The sequence below is a fragment of the Annulohypoxylon maeteangense genome (assembly GCF_022496945.1).
Source record: "Annulohypoxylon maeteangense strain CBS 123835 unplaced genomic scaffold GGS22scaffold_18, whole genome shotgun sequence".
Lineage (NCBI taxonomy): Eukaryota > Fungi > Ascomycota > Sordariomycetes > Xylariales > Hypoxylaceae > Annulohypoxylon > Annulohypoxylon maeteangense.
The window spans coordinates 259,000-276,039 of record NW_025953265.1 but is presented as its reverse complement, the minus strand read 5'-3'; the positions used below and the strand labels follow the sequence as shown (position 1 = coordinate 276,039).

Sequence of the window (17,040 nt, the reverse complement as noted above, 5' to 3'; positions counted from 1 at the left end):
TTTCTTGCTATTCTTGATTCCTGACTCGACTCGCGTCTTTTTATTCTTCCTCACCCCTTTCCCGCTCATAAGTTTAATTAGCGTTCATGCGGTCCCGCGGTCCGTCTCCTGACAACCCCAACGCTCTCTGCGCTCGGTGACGGACTGATTAACTGGATCCTTGTAGAACGTGTTTTATATCAGAAAGACGCGTCGCAATAATAAGAGACAGATCATGTATCTTCTTCGGAAATCCCAGATAATCCGGAGTCGGAATAATACACACAGACGCACCACACTGTTGGTAAAATATCCATGCTCCGTTATGCTCCTTTCTGCCTTTTGTGTTTGATAAACGAATCAGAACTACAATGTAAAGAATAACTCACCATACACGTGATAAATAATTAAAGAACGTTTCTAGTTAAGCTTAACTTACATGTCATTGCTAGGTCACAGCTTTTGCACCTTCCCTGCTTGTGCGACTTGCATCCGTTGTCATTTAGCTCAACTTAGAAATCACTAAAACTTATTTGATGGATCTTACACTTATAGTGCGTGCAAACGATTTGGAGGTTCAAACGGATATATTCATGATATATCGGACACATATCGGACACGTGCATTTAGCAAATGCAACCTTAGGGCAACCTTGAAATACCTACATAGTACCCAAATATAGACACTTGTACCTCTATCAAATGTCGGTTTGTCTAATTTGTGTCTGACTAATAGATGATTGGCATATAACAACTTGGGAGTTTCTTTGTCTCGACGAGATGAGGTGGGATGACTTAAGACCATTGACGATAAATATGTCTTATTTCTATCCATGTACTAAGTAGGTAATAGGTAGGTTAGGTAGATACTATTGGGAGTCGACTTCCGAATTCAGATTCGAGTTAATATATTGGATGTTTCGACATGTAAAGAGGACTAGGACTAGGCAAGTGGGCAACGAGAGATAGGCTTCACTAAAACAATGTCCCCCAGTTACCTATCAAATATGCCATGATTCTCACTATCCGAATAATAGACAAAACGTATGCAACGTACTTCGCACACCATAAAAAGAGAGCTATTGGGTATCACATGTATTCATTCCCAGGTATGCTGGATTTGTCTTGATTGACACTCAGCATTGGACTAACCGGCTATCTAGAAAACTCAAGGTAGCTTGATGTGGAGTCCGAGAAAGGTGCTTCCAAATATGAAGCATATGCAACCGGTCCTCGCCCTGAATAAACGAGTTATGATGACCTTTTCCCCAGCCAATAGACCCCAACGCCGTCCGCCGATGTCTTATTTACATCTAAGCCTGTTGGTCGCTGAGGATATCGGAGTCACCAGCGTCCAAGACGGCCATGGTGGAGCATCGGAAAAGTTTACCGCAGGCAGTGCCCAACTCGATCTATATTGAACGGAAAAGTAAGCCAGCTGAATTACCCTCCAAAGCTTTGGCAGCTTCTTCTCTGGGTAAGATTGATAGATAGGATAATCCGTCTACCAACCCTAGAGTAAAGGGGGAAACATAGAAGAAATTTGAAAAAATTGATCTCCTATGTCCAGCCAAGTAGATATGATGATGTACTTACGTTGGTACCAGCAAAGTGGTGAACTGGGGCCTTAGACAACATAGAGTAGTACTCTAGCTCGGACTTGCGGAGAGGAGGGGTGTTTCCGGAGATGATGACAAGCTTGGCCTTGCCGGATCGCAAGCTCTTGAGAGTAGACTTGTAGCCGAGGGTGACTGAGATGTATGTTAGTAAAAGTACGCCTTTTTCATAGAATTTCCTTGGTAAATCAATCGTACCCTTTCCAGACTTCATAACAAGCGCAAGACGCGAGTTGATGCTGTTGGCATCCTTCTTGTTCTTCTTGGGGGCCATCTTGATTGTTGGATTTATTCGACGTTTCGTGGAAGGTCTTGCGTTGTCGGAAACGAGTAAAGAAATCAAGAAGTAGAAGTTGGATATGAAGAAGTCGCACTTTGAATATTAGCTTTTGCGAAAAAGTCTGGTGGGGTAAATGTTGAGCCTGTACTAAAAAAATTCCAGTGATCAGTGGTTTTAGCCCTAACTCCACTTTTCAATCAGGCGAATATGAAATAAATGAACCAATAAGGTACCCCGCCACACACCCACTTAATCCGCTTATGTGACTCGCCTTGCTTTGAAATCAAAGTGAGGAATTTCACCGCGAAAGTGTCAAAGGAGTCTCAGGTCTCTCCCTCCTGCTAGATTTAATCTTCCCCCAAACAACAACTTACCCTCAATCCACCACAACATCATCGACGAACTCATTCAAGATGGCGCGTCGTCCCGCAAGATGTTACCGATACTGCAAGAACAAGGTAAGTCTCATGAAGCATTTGGAAATATTCATAATTTTTCTTTTAAAATCAAATCCCACACTTGAGATTTGCCCGCTTCATCCATCGCAAATTAATTGCGATTACGTCTCCTCCGCCCGAATTACAAATCATGATGAAATCACCATCCCTATTTCTTCTATTATGACGAACATAGATCTCATTAGTCTTCATCATGCCATCGTGGACGGAATTACTAACATCAATCATCAATAGCCGTATCCTAAGTCGCGCTTCAACCGTGGTGTCCCCGACCCCAAGATCCGCATCTTCGATCTTGGCCGAAAGCGTGCGACCGTCGACGACTTCCCTCTCTGCATCCACCTTGTCTCCAACGAGTATGAACAGCTAAGCTCCGAGGCCCTCGAGGCCGCCCGTATTTGCGCCAACAAGTACCTGGTCAAGATGGCTGGAAAGGAAGGTTTCCACCTGCGCGTCCGCGCTCACCCCTACCACGTCGTCCGTATCAACAAGATGTTGTCTTGCGCTGGTGCCGATAGACTGCAGACTGGAATGCGTGGTGCTTGGGGCAAGCCCAACGGAACCGTTGCCCGTGTCAACATCGGTCAGATCATCCTGAGTGTTCGCACTCGTGATTCTAGTAAGCTCCCTACACCTATGACTTCTGAAGATAGCCGTAACTAACCACAATTTGCAGACCGTGCTATCGCTCTTGAGGCACTCCGACGATCCCAGTACAAGTTCCCTGGCCGACAAAAGATTATCATCTCCAAGAACTGGGGTTTCACTCCTCTTCGCCGTGATGAGTATCTTGAGAAGAAGGCTGCTGGCCGTGTCAAGGTTGATGGTGCTTACGTTCAGTTCCTTACCAACCACGGTAACCTCGAGAACAACATGAAGCGCTTCCCTGACGCCTTCACCGAGGTTTAGGTGGTTTAGTCATGAAGAGAAAGCAAATCTGGGTTGAGGGGACAGGCGTATAATGGGTTACCATAGCACTGCTACAGGACAGTCAATTCGGATATTGCATTTGCACCACATCGTTGTTCATTTCGATGACGTTCATTACAGGCTTCGTGAGGATGAGAATAATGAATTTGACCACGATACCTAGTTCTTAGGTCGGCCTGCCGTAGTTTTCCCTAGACAATTCTAGATGATTGCTTTCTAATAACTTGCGGATTTTCACTTCGAGGACGTATTGTATAAGTTGATATGTGAACACTCGTGAAATAGTAGCGTGTGTAGATTTGATTTGGATGAGATCTTATGACGATGGAATTGCTTGGTCTATTTGGTCACGTGTAGAAAAGGTGTACCAGGTGCTCGGCAGCACCACTTATGCAGATGATTCTTGGTCTGACAAAGCATACATACATACGAACCTATCTATATTGCCACGGTAACCAGTGATGAGTTGGCTCTCGAGGTCATGACGACACACCAACGGGTCAGAAATATGACGACCTTCCCTCCTTTCCGCCGAACGGACTGATCCTTCAGCTCCTACTTACATAAGGTACCTACCTACCTAGTATAGGTATACAAGATACATCCATTTCTTAGATATAAGTAAAATAAATACATATACCTATCTATCATTCTTATAATTCCCCTCTTCTAATTTTTTAGTGACTACCTATCTAGTATGTCATTAGCACAAACCTATAATTGGAAATCTTTGTTCACGTTATGATCTCATGATCCTATGATAAAAAAATATCTATAGATGACTTGCTGCCCGCTTCTTTGGCCTAATATTAGTTAGTAGGTAGTCTATAATACTTGCCTCCTAGGCACGTACATACATATGTAGGATACAAGGTAGGGGTTACCGTCTTTTTCTTTTCCCGACTTTTCATACTTAGGTACGTACGTATGCATCCTCTTTACATTAGAAACTAATAACTTTAAGTCTATCAATATCAATTGCCGATTTATATTCCCGTATGTGAAATTGCATCTGTCGACATCCCCAGAGGATGTATGTCTCCTCTTGCTCCCATGGTTCTGGAAGTTGATTTACAGTTTGTGACCGTTGAATCGGCCTGGTTGATAGACATGAGGCTGACACAGCTATGTGTGGCCTCCACCGCTTGCTTCGTAACACACACGTTGGTTGGGCGACTGTATATTAATATCATACGTTGTGTAATATGCATGTCGTATTCACCAACACCAGGAATACATAGCAAGGCTAGATCGACTGAATGGGGGTGGTGTTCTATAGTAAGTACATAATAATATTAGAATAACTTCCAATGAGCAGTTAAAGCCCAACATTCGACCCCACTACGATAACATAGCCCGAGAAGGCCCGTAGCTTATCGATACGTACCCCTAAAAAGAGGGTCCTTAGCAGCCAAGCAGTTGCACTAAACTCAGCTAGCCTAAGAGCAGCTGCCCGTGAGCAGCTACGATTCATCAAAGAAAACTAAGAACCTGGAAATTGATACAATGAGGTAATTGAAGTACAAGATAAGATTGTACTGATTGTACCGACTTGGCTTGACCCTTATATTAGTTCCCGACAAACTGTATGACTTTGGGGTATATTCGCAGATCTATGTGGTACCCAACTATGGCCTCATGTTGGCCTAACTGACAGCTCGTTGGCTTCAACTTTGTAACGGATTGGACGGTGTAATTGGCGGTGCACGTTGTCGGTGGCTGGCAATTCGATTTGCACGGGGTACATGGGGCCAAGGTAAAGGTACCTTAAGTGGGTTGAGTGAGGTAAGGTTTTGCTGCGATTGCACAACCACCAAACGTCCCACGCGACTTAGAGATCATCAACTGCAGGTGTGGTCCCCTTAAACGTTCTTACCGCCGCCAATCGGACAGGTCACACCTGCGTCGTCCAGGTCGTCTGGGTAGTCTCACCCTAGTTTTCCCATGATTTCTCCTCGACTTTTCCATGTTTTCTCATGATCTTCCATCCCAAATTCCTAACAAGTCGAGACCGCCCACCTACCTGGAATAAAATTGCAGGACCCTGCCTCACTCTACGTGTAGCCTCTACTCGTCAATGATTTTGGCCCCTCCGTTGTCCCTCATTCTTGAAACCAAACATACGTAGCATACATATCACCAATTCCTACACATCCGAAGACGCAGCAACACCTACGCAGCAAGACGCAGTCATCCGATACATCTATACATTACCTACTTTGCACTTTACATCACCTATATTTAACACACCCTTCGTCCCGAGACAAGAGCGGGTGCCATCTTGTCTCTGCTTACGACATCGACTGAACGGTGTGTCTTGCAGATCAAGGCTGGAACATCATTGTGCAACTTGATCGTGTGTTATTTAAGAACTCCCGCTGGGACTACCCCCCAGTAGGGCAGCTTTCGTCATACATCCCCATCCCCATCGCTCTTCGTATCCGTACCAAGTCTCAATATGGCGTTCCAACAACCTGCGCGCCAGGCTACTCAACGAGTCTTTCGACCTACACCGGAAGATGAAGAGTCCCCCCATATTCCCCAACCTACCCCTCAGCCTGTCGAAGACTCACAGACCTGGGTTCTCTTCTCACCTGCAACCGATGCCGCCACCTCGACCTCTTATTTAACCTCAACTCACAAGACCAATACTACCCCGGGCCGGTCGCGGGTAAGTGAAATTGGAAGTTTTGGCACAGTTGCGCCGTCAGATGCTAGCGCCGACCGACAACAATCTGCGAGCCTCGTCGATGCGGCAGAGGGAGACGATGAAGATGATGCCGAGCTAGACAGTTTGGATAGCCATCTCGCCGAATTCCGCTCCACGCCTATTTTCTACGGCCCGTCGCATGGCCTTCCCTTTGCGACACCAGTTGTTCCTGCCCATGATGGCCTTGGTTCGTTTCGATTGGACCAGGAAGGCATGGGTGCCGACATACAAGATCGACTCTACGCATTCGAATCTTACAACCCTCGCCGAGTGAGGAGACGGGAAAGCCTAGATTTAGCTCAGGTTGAACTCGATAATGAACGGGTCCAGGAATTGGACAAACGACAGAGGATAGAAAATTGGCGATTAGAGCAAAGCCGTTGTCTCCTAGAGGAGATCCAAAAAGAAACCCGTAGAAGACGACGTTCTCTCGCCAGCACAGTTCCTAACCCGATAGAAGAGAAGGCTGAAGATATCGCCTCGTTAAGTGGAGTAGGTGATATGTCAAAGGATGAACCTGATCAATCTCAAACTTGGCACGACCACGACGAAAATGAGCTAGAAGGAGAGAGTATCTGGGGACGTATTACCCGAAAGGTTATCCGTGACCTTATGGGAATTGACGACAAGTTACTCTCTGTATTATTCGGCGAAGAACTACCTGAGGAAGAGGATTTATCCTCAACGCCGAAGGTGTCGACAGTTCCTCCATCGCAGCACGCGGATGCTGTCATGGAGGACGCAGCCGATTCTGGGTGGCAGCTTAAGATGTTGGAACGAGTAGCTAAGGAGCTCGGCTCACTTATACATCGCCTTTCCGAGCATCCTGGGGCTTTCTCAACCTTTAGTCGAGTGCAACAGATGCCCATTCCGTATGCTGGTCTACCCTCTATACCTGAGGGTGTAAATGATACTTCAGCAAGTGCAAAGCCAAACGAGTCCCATTTCACCATACCCGAATTCCAACCAACGATACGTACACAACCCCAACTCAAAGCACTTGATGTCCCCAATATCACCCACCCAGTCAAATCTGGTCAAACGAACCTACACGCACAGCTAGAGAATCCCGGGGACGATTTTACGCAGGATGAGTGGGAACAAGAGCTTGATGTTAGGCTTGTATTCCGGTACCTTCGGTCGCGCTTTATGTCACTATCTAGTAGCGGCAGTGGGGCGCCTGGTAATGCTAGTCTCGCCTCATCTAGCATGCAAGATGCGGCTGCTAAGGCGGCACGAGTGCGACAACACCACCCGCTAATGTCAAGACCGCGCACCACGGAAAGGCGTAGATCTAAGGGGACTGTGCCTTCGAGTCCCGTATTATTTAAACACGCCTCTAGCTGCGCTAGCCAGAGCACGCGAAGGTCAGTAAGAAAGAGCAGTTGCTCATCTTCGCGCCATTATTGGGATATTGGTGGTTCTGTCGGAACCGGATCGATTATTGCCGCAGCGACTGGTCCTATGGGAAGTTGGGGCGAGGTTTAATGTGACGAGATAAAGGGCGGTCTAGTCCAAATGAGAAACGACGCGACGGGGTGTATGATTACTAGGCGTACGGTGTCTGGCATATTCTGGGACATTTAACAAGGCGATTTGAATCGGACCAACTCATCTGCATACCATACATTTCATATATCACATCTACATATACCACTATACCAATCTCCTTAGAAATAAAAATAGGCCGATTCTTCATAGCTTGCTCAAAATTCCGTGCTTCCATTGGCCAATCAGATATTGTAATTGAGTCATCTTTGGTAGGTAGTTTAAGTCTAGACAATATTGGATAGGCTGAAGAATAAGAGTGACTCCGAGATACATTCTCGTGTCTGGTTTTCACATTGCCTACCTTCAGGGGTGGACACATTCTGGGTCGCGGGGTGGGCGTAAGCCTAAAGTTGCCTACTTGCTTGTGCTTAGGTAGCTTTGAGGCTTGCATTCGTTTCCATGTAATTCGGCCGATCCTGCCATTAAGATGGCTTTCCAGTGAGGCTGCCGGTTTCCAAAGAACAATCGGGGAGTTACGAACTGGGGTGATACACAATATTTTACATACAGATTTGGTGGTAGACTCGGAGCAGGTACTCATGTCGATACTCCCCGCATCCCCTGCGAGTGCATTCCTTTTCACAAGGGTCTCAGGAGGTTCCCATCCAATAAGCGGTCTTCCGCTTCACCTGACGCGCGACGCTCGCGCCTTCATCGGTGACTCTCATTCGCTCTTTTCTTTTTGAGTCGACGCGTTAAGTGGGAAAGAGGTATGGCATGGTATTTGCTTGATCCAAGCAAGTACCCGCTAAGTACCTCAGTATTTGCGGTGCCACCGTCCCACTTTAAGGGAACCTCCAACAACTTGAAGCTAGAGGTTGCCTGAGTTGTCCAACTTCATCCCACTACTTTTTCCCTATTCTATCCATATCCCATGCTATCAACTCTTCGACCAACCCATGCATAGTCGAGTCATATTCTGTACTTGTCTCACCAGATCCAGTGCATCTTGATTACATACATATACATATATGTAGTACACTGTACAAGACTACCTGTTCTTTCTCCACACCCGTCACGACACCCGCATTGGTATTCCTCCCCATTTACGCTGTACTGTCGCCCTCCCTTCGTCCACCCCACCACCCACCAGTTTTGACCCAGTCCTTGATCTAATCCTATCTGGACGCCTCACTTTGACTCCCATAATCTTCCTCGAACTTCGAACTTCGCATCATTCTCGAAGCTGTACGCCTACTTTCAACCACTGCCTCCTGTATATAAGTTACAGCCCACCTCCCTCTCATCTCGCTGCTCTCCTTACTAGGATTCCTATACGGTTCGTATACCTCCGAGGATTTTGAATTCTGTGAAGCTACAATAGCTTCCGCAAAGCTAAGACTAATATCGAGAAGCAGTGCTATGTATTAGATTTTCCGGACCGCGACCCAGCTGCGTCTGGCAGGGTCGCCTAGGATCCCAACGTCAACATCCGCATCTCCATCTCGATCGAAAATAAATAGGGAGCTCTTCCCCCATCAACCCATCCGCCGCTTCGTCTTCTTCATCCATCCAATGCCCTGGACCGAGGAAAGCTCAACCCAATGGCAGGACCAATTCCCGACTTCTCATTACCAAACAGCTCTTTCTTTAATATTTATAATGACGCGACAGTGATACCCGGTTCGAACTCAACGAATCTTCCCAACGGACAATGCAATTTCGTGGACTTATCTCATGGCGCCTCAGGACCTAAGTGCGGATGTCGTCGTTTCTGGAGTCGCGGCGCGTTGTTAACCAGGACGGATAGAAGGAGTTCGGCAGGAATTTCTCCCGGATATGCCAATGGATTCTCCAATGGAAATACCGGCGGCCTAGCTGATGATGCTGCTTGGTGTATGTGTTCTCATCATGCTTGTTTCCATGATGATGTCCGCGACACCCAACCTCATCTTGCTATCGCCGCCAATAACGATGTCGTAAATAATGGCCAGGAAAATGAACGGCCAAGAGCTAGCAGGGAACCTCTCACACCAGTAGTACAGGAGTTGCCCTTCAAAATGCCTGCGCCAACTGAACATAACCCGGACTTTCATACCTTGAATGATATCGCTTCTTTTGTTAACCACCTAGCGGAGCAGGAGTATGCGCCGCGAGGTGAAGCCGCGACGCCTGCACAGGAATCCTCCATTCCTGATACGTTGAATTGGACCAACCTCATACAGTCTAACACGGATGAAGCAGGCTTGCTTCCCCCAATTCCGAGCCAGTGTCTGATGTCTTCTCAACCGAGCTCTACGACATCATCCGCTAAGGTGGGATACCTTCGGCCTTTTGCCGGAAAAGGACTCGGGACACTAAGTGGTGTCAAGTCCAAGTTACGCGAGCCACTGGAACTGGATGACGAAGTGCCACAGGAGGATGATACCGTTACCCCAAGTATGGACCAATCCATGGATGATGGACAGACCATCGCAAATACGCCAAGGTCTACCGGACGTGGAGATGCAGCCGCGAGGCGAAGCCTATCTCCGTCAAGACACCATCAAGAGGAGCTTAGGCAACTATCTGATACTGTTCAGGGCCACGAGCAGCGCTTAGATCGACTAGAAAACCCATCCATCTCAGCCGCTGGCCATGATGTGTGCGATGAGAGACATGAACACGGCGACATGAGAATTACCGAGCTCGAGTCGCGTGTTGAAGAAGTCGAGAAGATGATTAACGACAGCAGCAGCCAAATTTCGACCCGTCTCCGACACCCAGGCATAAACGAATCTATGGGTAGTGTGGCATCGGTTTCCACCGTAGGAAGCGAATGCATAGCAAGCCGCGCAGAGCTATACAGCCAACTTCAAGCTTTAAAGTCTCAATTAAGTCAACTACAAGGCCTTTCTTCATTCCCTTCCTATACCCGCCCGTGGGATATTGAAGTCGTCTTTCTACCCTTCCCTCTTAAGAACGTGTGGGTAGAGTCCCACGACTTTGCGAGCCAACCCCTTTCAAACGGCATCAGTGGTGAACCCGATCCGTGGACACAGCTGCCTAGCAGCTATTCCACCTTCGACCCTCATTCGCCTGATTTCAGCGATTGGGCCGGGCCTGAATCGGAGTCCGAATGGCTTCTCGCTCGGGCCTGTGCGCCTAACCGCACCATTGAGCAGCGGCTTAGAAGTCGGGGTCTTGTTAAAAACGTGACCGTCCGTAGTCCAGACGCTCGATGTGTCCACCAAGCCATTTCTGACGCATTCGGACCCCTGTTCAGAACTTTCTCCCGTATGCAAGCGAACGTTCATCACGGCTCGACCCAGCATCACCGTGTGACCAAATTCCTTGGTCTCCAGTCCCCATGGGTACCCCTACGCAAAATCCATAAAGACGCAAAGCTTCGCTTTCTATCACCGCCTGAGATGGTGACGCCAGTAACATGGGATGTCCCATTCCTGCGTTCAAGCGTAGTCATGAAGGCAACCGGTGTTCAGCGCCTCTTTATCACTCACCCCGAGGCGTACTTGCAGGATCAAGGGGCGTATGATAATGGGTGGAATTGGCAACGCCTTCGCGAACTTAGCCGAGTCTACGCAGATTCACAAAGCCAACACACCCAAGAGGTCCCTGAAGCAGATGCCATGGAAGACTGTTGGGCATGGAACGACACCCTCGACGAGCATCCCGCAAGCGCTGTTAGCTCTCAATCCCTGAGCCTTCGACAAGCAGCACAACGTAACTTGCGGGCAACATCAATGTCTCCAGCCCGCAGACTTCTCACTAGCATGACGGGCGCTTCGCCTCCTCTTGGGACTGCGCGTTCTGCTTCCCGCGCCAAAACTCCTACCGTACTTAAAGAACGCAAAGCCTCCAAGCCACCTCATATTCGCACCAATTCTTTACCCCCGGTTGCGCAGTCTTTCCTGTCGCCAGCACTAATACCATCAAAACGTCGAGTTACGTCATACGTTCATCAAACTGAACGACGATCCTCGCCGCAAGTTCGGGTTGCCTCTTCGATCGCACATGTCGCAGCCATTGTGAAACGTCGCAGTACCCGTTCGCCTTCCGCCCGACCACGAAATACACCACGATGGAGTACAGGGTCACCCAGCCCGATGCCCGAAAACTATGCCAATCGCGCTACGACTCCGTTCTACGCTACGCCGTATAGCAACGCCCCCGTCTTCGAAACACGGCCTGGTCGTGGTGTAGTTATCGTTGATGATGGTGAGAGCGGTAGTGGCACCGACCAGGACGGCCAAGGAAATGAATACATGGACGAAGACGAAGACTCAGAGAATAACGATAGTCCTATGCTCGACTTCACCCATGCAGAAGGCACACAGGAGTCCTGGCAAGATGGGCAACTGCCCGGTCCAGAAGACGAGCCGTGGCCGGGTATTGAAGATGCGGAGAACCGCGATCCAGACGAGACGATCGATATCCACGTCGACGATGACGCCATGAGCGGCGCCGAAGACTTCGAAAACAGGAGTCAGAGGTCGAGCGTCCCAAGCGAGTATCCGAGCACCCACCGCGCATGGACAGGTGCCGAGGAGGCCTTCCGAGTCTATGAAGATAGCGATCCTCCGAGTAAACATTTAGGCGTTGGGAAATGATGTTAGATTGTTGCATTTTAGATTTTCACGGTTTGGCACTGGCATATCATGATGTACGAGGCGAAATCTAGTGGAGTTTGCTGATGACGACGACACGGGGCACTGGCGTTCGGGGGTCATATTGTTACCATATACCGTTGCTATTTAATTGTGTCTGACATTTTCTTGGTTATACGGGTCGGAGATATCTTGTCGTCATATGGTCCTCGAGCCACTGTTGTTACTCTGGTTTTTATCCAAGATCTCTTTTCCATTGCTGGTTTTGTCGTTGACCCGCCCAACACAAGGGCGCTACTGCTGCCGCTACTGCTGCTTCTTATGTGATTGATACAAGGGGCGAGCCGAGATAGGTGTCATGTATCTATAGGCAGCCCTCGAGCGTTTCTTAGTTCGTGTTCATTTCAGCTGGGGTTTATCATACCCGAATTTCCCCCCTCATGCGGAAAAGCGAGAAAGAAAAATACAAGAGGATCAGGGTAGCTAGGTAGTGAGGGAAAGGGGGGTGGGAGATATCTTGCCCTGCCTCCCGTTGAAATATCGAAATATCGGAATATCGGAATATTCCTAAAAGTTGGGTCGAAGAGCATGCGTGATTAGGCACTTGTTTTTTTTGTTTGCTTTGTGAGACTTCATAGATATCCGGGAGGAGAGCGGGCGAAACGGCGGGGTCTGTTGGTTTGAGGTTCAAGCCTCGGCTTGTTGTATACCTTTTCCATTACCCTTACCTGTGCTTCTGTACTGAACTTGCTCGCCTGCTAGGTAGCTACGTAGGTATGTAGGTTAGGTAGGTTATCTAGTAGATGAGAAATATACCTGTGTTCTTTGTGAATGTGCAAGTCTTCTGCGCCTTTTGCTTTTGCTTATGCTGAGTCATGTGATGGGATGCAGGTGTGTGCACTTCCTGGGGTGTGTAGGGGTTGTCATATGTCATTTTGGGGTAGGTGCTTTAGGCAGCTAGTTTGTTTGGTGCGGTGCAGTGTGGTACGGTACGGTGTGGTAGTAGGTATTATGTGCTAGGCTTTGCGATTGTTGGAGTATTCGTGTGTTCTATGGTGTTGGATTTGGTCGACTGGTTTTGCGTGGAAGGTGGCTACGTAGGTATAAGTTGTTTTATCTAAGTATAATTCATATAGATGGCCTCGTTTTCTAGACGGTGTTGATGCTAATATAATCCATAGTGTTGCTTAGGTAGAAACTACGAAGGCAATTGGTCATATGAATGAAGCCTGATTATTGGACTCATGTAATTCATAGAGCTTTTATACTTAATTAGGTAGTTTATATTTTTAGGAAAATATAAGATAGCGCCAGTAACTGTTAATAAGAAAGATCCTTCTCCTTTCTCTCACCCCCTTACCCCCTTATTCATCCCAATTCCATAGCCCATTAAAGCATACTTTGCTCAACTCATCTTTACGTTTGAAGGCTGTTTTCTCCCCTTTCAAGCGATTCTAATCCGACATGACGCCCCGTCTCATAGCAATGGATATAACTAGCACCAAGAATCCCAGTACGGTAATCGCTAAGTTCCCTGGACTCGAGACGCACTTATAGGCTAGTTGAGTCAGAATACTCCCATCGATGGCTTTGACCTTAACCCCGGGGAGCATGTAGCGAAGTTCTTGGATATAGGCACTCCAGATAGTCCATACTGTCTTGCGTGTAGGTGTGTATTCGGGTATGTCGAGCACATCCACTGATGGAAGTTCCTCAAAATTTGCCAGGGTTTCTGCTGCCTCGTCGGCTTCCATCCAGGCAGTGTTCCGATCTATGAGTTCTAGTAGCCGTTCTTTATTGGGGGGATCTAAACGGTCGATAAGGCCTCCAAGTGTTGATCCGGGGCCTTCGGGCAGTTGAGAAATCCGCCCAGTTATCGGGAAGTCGATTGATTGCGTATTCTTCTGTTTCACTAGATACCATCCTCCGTCGATCTTTACATAACATAGCTCATCATCGGGGTGTTTAGGGATATAAACTCGGGGATTAGCTCTGGATTCTAGCCAAAGTTTAGGAGCCTCCCAGTCTATAGTATGTGAATTTCCTTGTCTCCGCACAAGCTGCATAACACAGCTGATCCATGCCACACTGGTATGGCATCTATCCTTGGTCATCTGTAGCCCGGTGCCTCTCTTCAATATATCAACGCCGACGTATCCATGCTTAAGAAGCCCCGCTAAGATTATTAGCTGGCCAGATTTATTGACAGAATCCGTGGACTCGGGTGAGCTCCACAGAACTGTCTCCAATGCAGTATGTCCTCGTTTAGGTACGTCGCTTAGTCTTTTCAAGACCCAAGGCAAAAGCTCATGCAACCCCAGATAGCTCGGAACCCATACCAAAGAACGATAACCTGGAAGTGAAGGCGTGGCACTTTGCCAATGTGCCTCTGAAGGATGTGGGATCCCAAATTGAATTCTTTGATAGAAGTCTTCGATCTGGTCGAGTTGCTGCGCGAACCAGGGCTCTGCGTGTAGGCCCATATCCCGGAGTATGGTTAGAACACGGAAGGGCTGGCCGGATACAATGGTCTCAAAATGGTCTATTGTCAATCCAGTTCGCTCGATCTCCTTGTAAACGAAAATCATATCACCAAGAAAGGTTTGGCAAATGCACTTGCCCAGTTCTACCTGCGTTATGCCGTGTGTGCGTAGTTTCGCGTCGATGCAATCGTCTAGGACTTCTATAATTGAACGATGGGAAAAGAAGAGGAATGACAATAGTTCCGAGGGCAGATCAACATGGAACCGTTCAAGTAGTCCATTGAAACGAGCGTCGACTTCTTCGCTTGTAAAAATATCCCAGTTGACAGACTCGTTTATCTCGGACTCTTGAGAACCTGGCTCGGTTTTATCTTGGAGTAGCTTTTTCCACAAATAGCATGCTCCCTTGGTAGGCAGATGAAGCTTAGAGAGGGTGTGACTTGGACATCCCATTGTTGCGTATTTATGGGCAACAGCTAGTAGAATATATGCTTCGCGTTGGTATGGAGGAGATATTGAATCAAGCATATGCTCTATAAAGCCCGTTAGTCTTTTGGGTTCGGTGTCGACAAGTTTCCACAACTTATTCAGGCTACACTCCAGATTCCTTCTTATTTCAGATACCATAAGCGAAATCCAAAGGAAGACACCGTGAGCTGCATCGACAATGTGTTCCACCAGGCAGTCAAGATTGCATGTGTGTAGCTTCTTGTCACGACCGCATAAATTGCGGGTGTTTTTCTCACAAGCGCATTCCAATTTTGAGAATTGGGAATGTTCTTCCAAGCGCTTAGTGACGAAAGTCTCCATATCTTCTCTCGTGAGGTTCTGTAAATGGAATTTCTGGTTGTGAGTAATTGTTCTGAAAGCATCGTACTCTCTACTGGAAACACAGGCTTTGACCTTCCCTTCTGACTGATAAGTCCAGCCTTGGAGGACCCGCACCAGGTCATTGAAATCCTCGTGGTTTCTTTCCTCATCGAATTCATCGAGGCCGTCGATAAGTATGAATATCTTATGTTTCGCGAGGACATGCTGATTACTCATTAATGTTTGACACGCTTGAGAGATTTCGCCATCGTTGAGATATTCATCAAGTGTTGTGTTGTGCTCACTGATCCTAGGCAGAAGTAAGCTCAGGAGTTCGGGGGCCTGTTCCAAGGCAGACTTCAGTAAAGAACGCCTCAGGTCTTGCAGCCCGTTCTGGCCCGATCCAGGTTTCCAAAAGAAATATTTCATGCAGAGGAGCCGCGATTCTCCTGCCCACTGCTGGAGCATGTCTTTTCTTACTTTTTGATTCCAAATGAACTTCATCAATGTAGATTTGCCGGAGCCGGGTTTCCCAAGAATATGAAAAATACCATGACCGTCGCGTAGCCAATCGACAAAGGACAATGTGAGGTCTGGTTCGACTTTGAAGACCTTTTCTGGCTCGAGAAGAATCCATTCGAAGGTATTTCCGTAGGCATCGTGCACTTCGTCGTATCTAGGATTCGATTTCATGCCATTGTTCTTGTTGCTTAGTACCCGAAAGACGTTATGTAGCACTCGCTCCTTTTGCGCCTCACGGCAGAGGTCTAAAGCTTGCTGCAGTTGACCAGGTATATCGACCAATGTGTCAAATTTCTGTTGAATGGCGCCGAGTTCTTGTTTTAAGGTATAATTCGTAACATGTTCTTCATTGAGGGTTTTCTCAACCTTGATTATCTGGTTTCTAATAGTCATAGAGTCAGTATATACCTACGAAAGCCGATCTCATTGACTGGCTGTAGCCTTATTTTCCTCCGTCTCAAGAGTAGATATAACAGTGAATGCGATGAAACGACAAGAGTATGCGGATTCCTAGGTAGAAAAGGCTGGCTGAGTATAGATAAATAACATATATGTATGTGTATACCTTACAGATGCTGTAAGAGCTAGATGGAGCATTTGTTGGCGTTTTTCTAGATTGATTTGGAGGGTTTGAAGATTGTCCTTATTGTGATATGATCTCTTAGTTGCGCCAATTGCACTTTTCATCGAAGAAGGCTTTTTAATACGACATCGATCTAGCAGGGTACTGATATCCGAGGAGAAGTTTTGACACTCGCTGGCCACGGCTTGGATGTTGATATCTCCAACATCAATCTTTTGTAATTCTCCATAGCTACTTCGGACCTCGCTGAGAATAGTGTTTAACTCGTTAGTGAGCTCGGATAACTGTTCATGTTCCTTTGACAGGCCTGTAGTCGAATTGTAAATGTCTCTTGCCATTTTGGCGCATTTAATTGCTCGCTCGGTCAGATCGAACACGTTACAGACGAGTGACACGGCTGCTACGGGTTCCATAATAGAACCCTACAGTACTAAATCGTCAGGGTTAACAAGGGGATCGAATGTTAACATGATAACCAACGTATATCCTCTCATTTCGAAGAGGGGTTGTGTGTTCCCTTTACAGGTTTTATTTCGTAACCCACATGGCTGATTGGGAAAATGCCTTCTCCA

At 47.3% G+C, this 17,040-nt stretch overlaps 5 protein-coding genes across 5 annotated transcripts; 3 read left to right on the top strand and 2 right to left on the bottom strand.

Moving 5' to 3' along the window:
- Nucleotides 1–869: 869 nt before the first annotated feature.
- Nucleotides 870–2,105, bottom strand: GGS22DRAFT_55266 (cytosolic large ribosomal subunit protein L30). Its single transcript, XM_047967403.1, has 4 exons — nucleotides 2,023–2,105; nucleotides 1,793–1,967; nucleotides 1,575–1,729; nucleotides 870–1,390 (listed from the first exon to the last, which is right to left on the bottom strand). The coding sequence occupies exons 2-4, from the start codon at nucleotides 1,866–1,868 to the stop codon at nucleotides 1,292–1,294; spliced, it is 330 nt and encodes a 109-aa protein (XP_047815542.1). The 5' UTR covers nucleotides 1,869–1,967; nucleotides 2,023–2,105; the 3' UTR covers nucleotides 870–1,291.
- GGS22DRAFT_171657 (60S ribosomal protein L10) lies at nucleotides 1,575–3,583 on the top strand. The gene is made up of 5 exons (XM_047962642.1): nucleotides 1,575–1,729; nucleotides 1,793–1,967; nucleotides 2,023–2,332; nucleotides 2,567–2,951; nucleotides 3,009–3,583. The coding sequence occupies exons 3-5, from the start codon at nucleotides 2,288–2,290 to the stop codon at nucleotides 3,239–3,241; spliced, it is 663 nt and encodes a 220-aa protein (XP_047815541.1). The 5' UTR covers nucleotides 1,575–1,729; nucleotides 1,793–1,967; nucleotides 2,023–2,287; the 3' UTR covers nucleotides 3,242–3,583.
- A 1,491-nt stretch (nucleotides 3,584–5,074) lies between these two features.
- On the top strand, nucleotides 5,075–7,723 carry GGS22DRAFT_171656 (uncharacterized protein). Its single transcript, XM_047962641.1, has one exon. It carries the CDS (start codon nucleotides 5,721–5,723, stop codon nucleotides 7,458–7,460), a length of 1,740 nt encoding a protein of 579 aa, XP_047815540.1. The 5' UTR covers nucleotides 5,075–5,720; the 3' UTR covers nucleotides 7,461–7,723.
- A 1,097-nt stretch (nucleotides 7,724–8,820) lies between these two features.
- GGS22DRAFT_55233 (uncharacterized protein) lies at nucleotides 8,821–12,274 on the top strand. Its single transcript, XM_047967402.1, has one exon. The coding sequence runs from the start codon at nucleotides 9,068–9,070 to the stop codon at nucleotides 12,071–12,073; it is 3,006 nt and encodes a 1,001-aa protein (XP_047815539.1). The 5' UTR covers nucleotides 8,821–9,067; the 3' UTR covers nucleotides 12,074–12,274.
- An 805-nt stretch (nucleotides 12,275–13,079) lies between these two features.
- On the bottom strand, nucleotides 13,080–16,881 carry GGS22DRAFT_181485 (uncharacterized protein; the record flags this gene model as incomplete). The annotated part of the gene is made up of 3 exons (XM_047963869.1): nucleotides 13,080–13,163; nucleotides 13,666–16,260; nucleotides 16,456–16,881. 3 exons carry the CDS (start codon nucleotides 16,879–16,881, stop codon nucleotides 13,080–13,082), a joined length of 3,105 nt encoding a protein of 1,034 aa, XP_047815538.1.
- Between the last annotated feature and the right edge of the window lie 159 nt (nucleotides 16,882–17,040).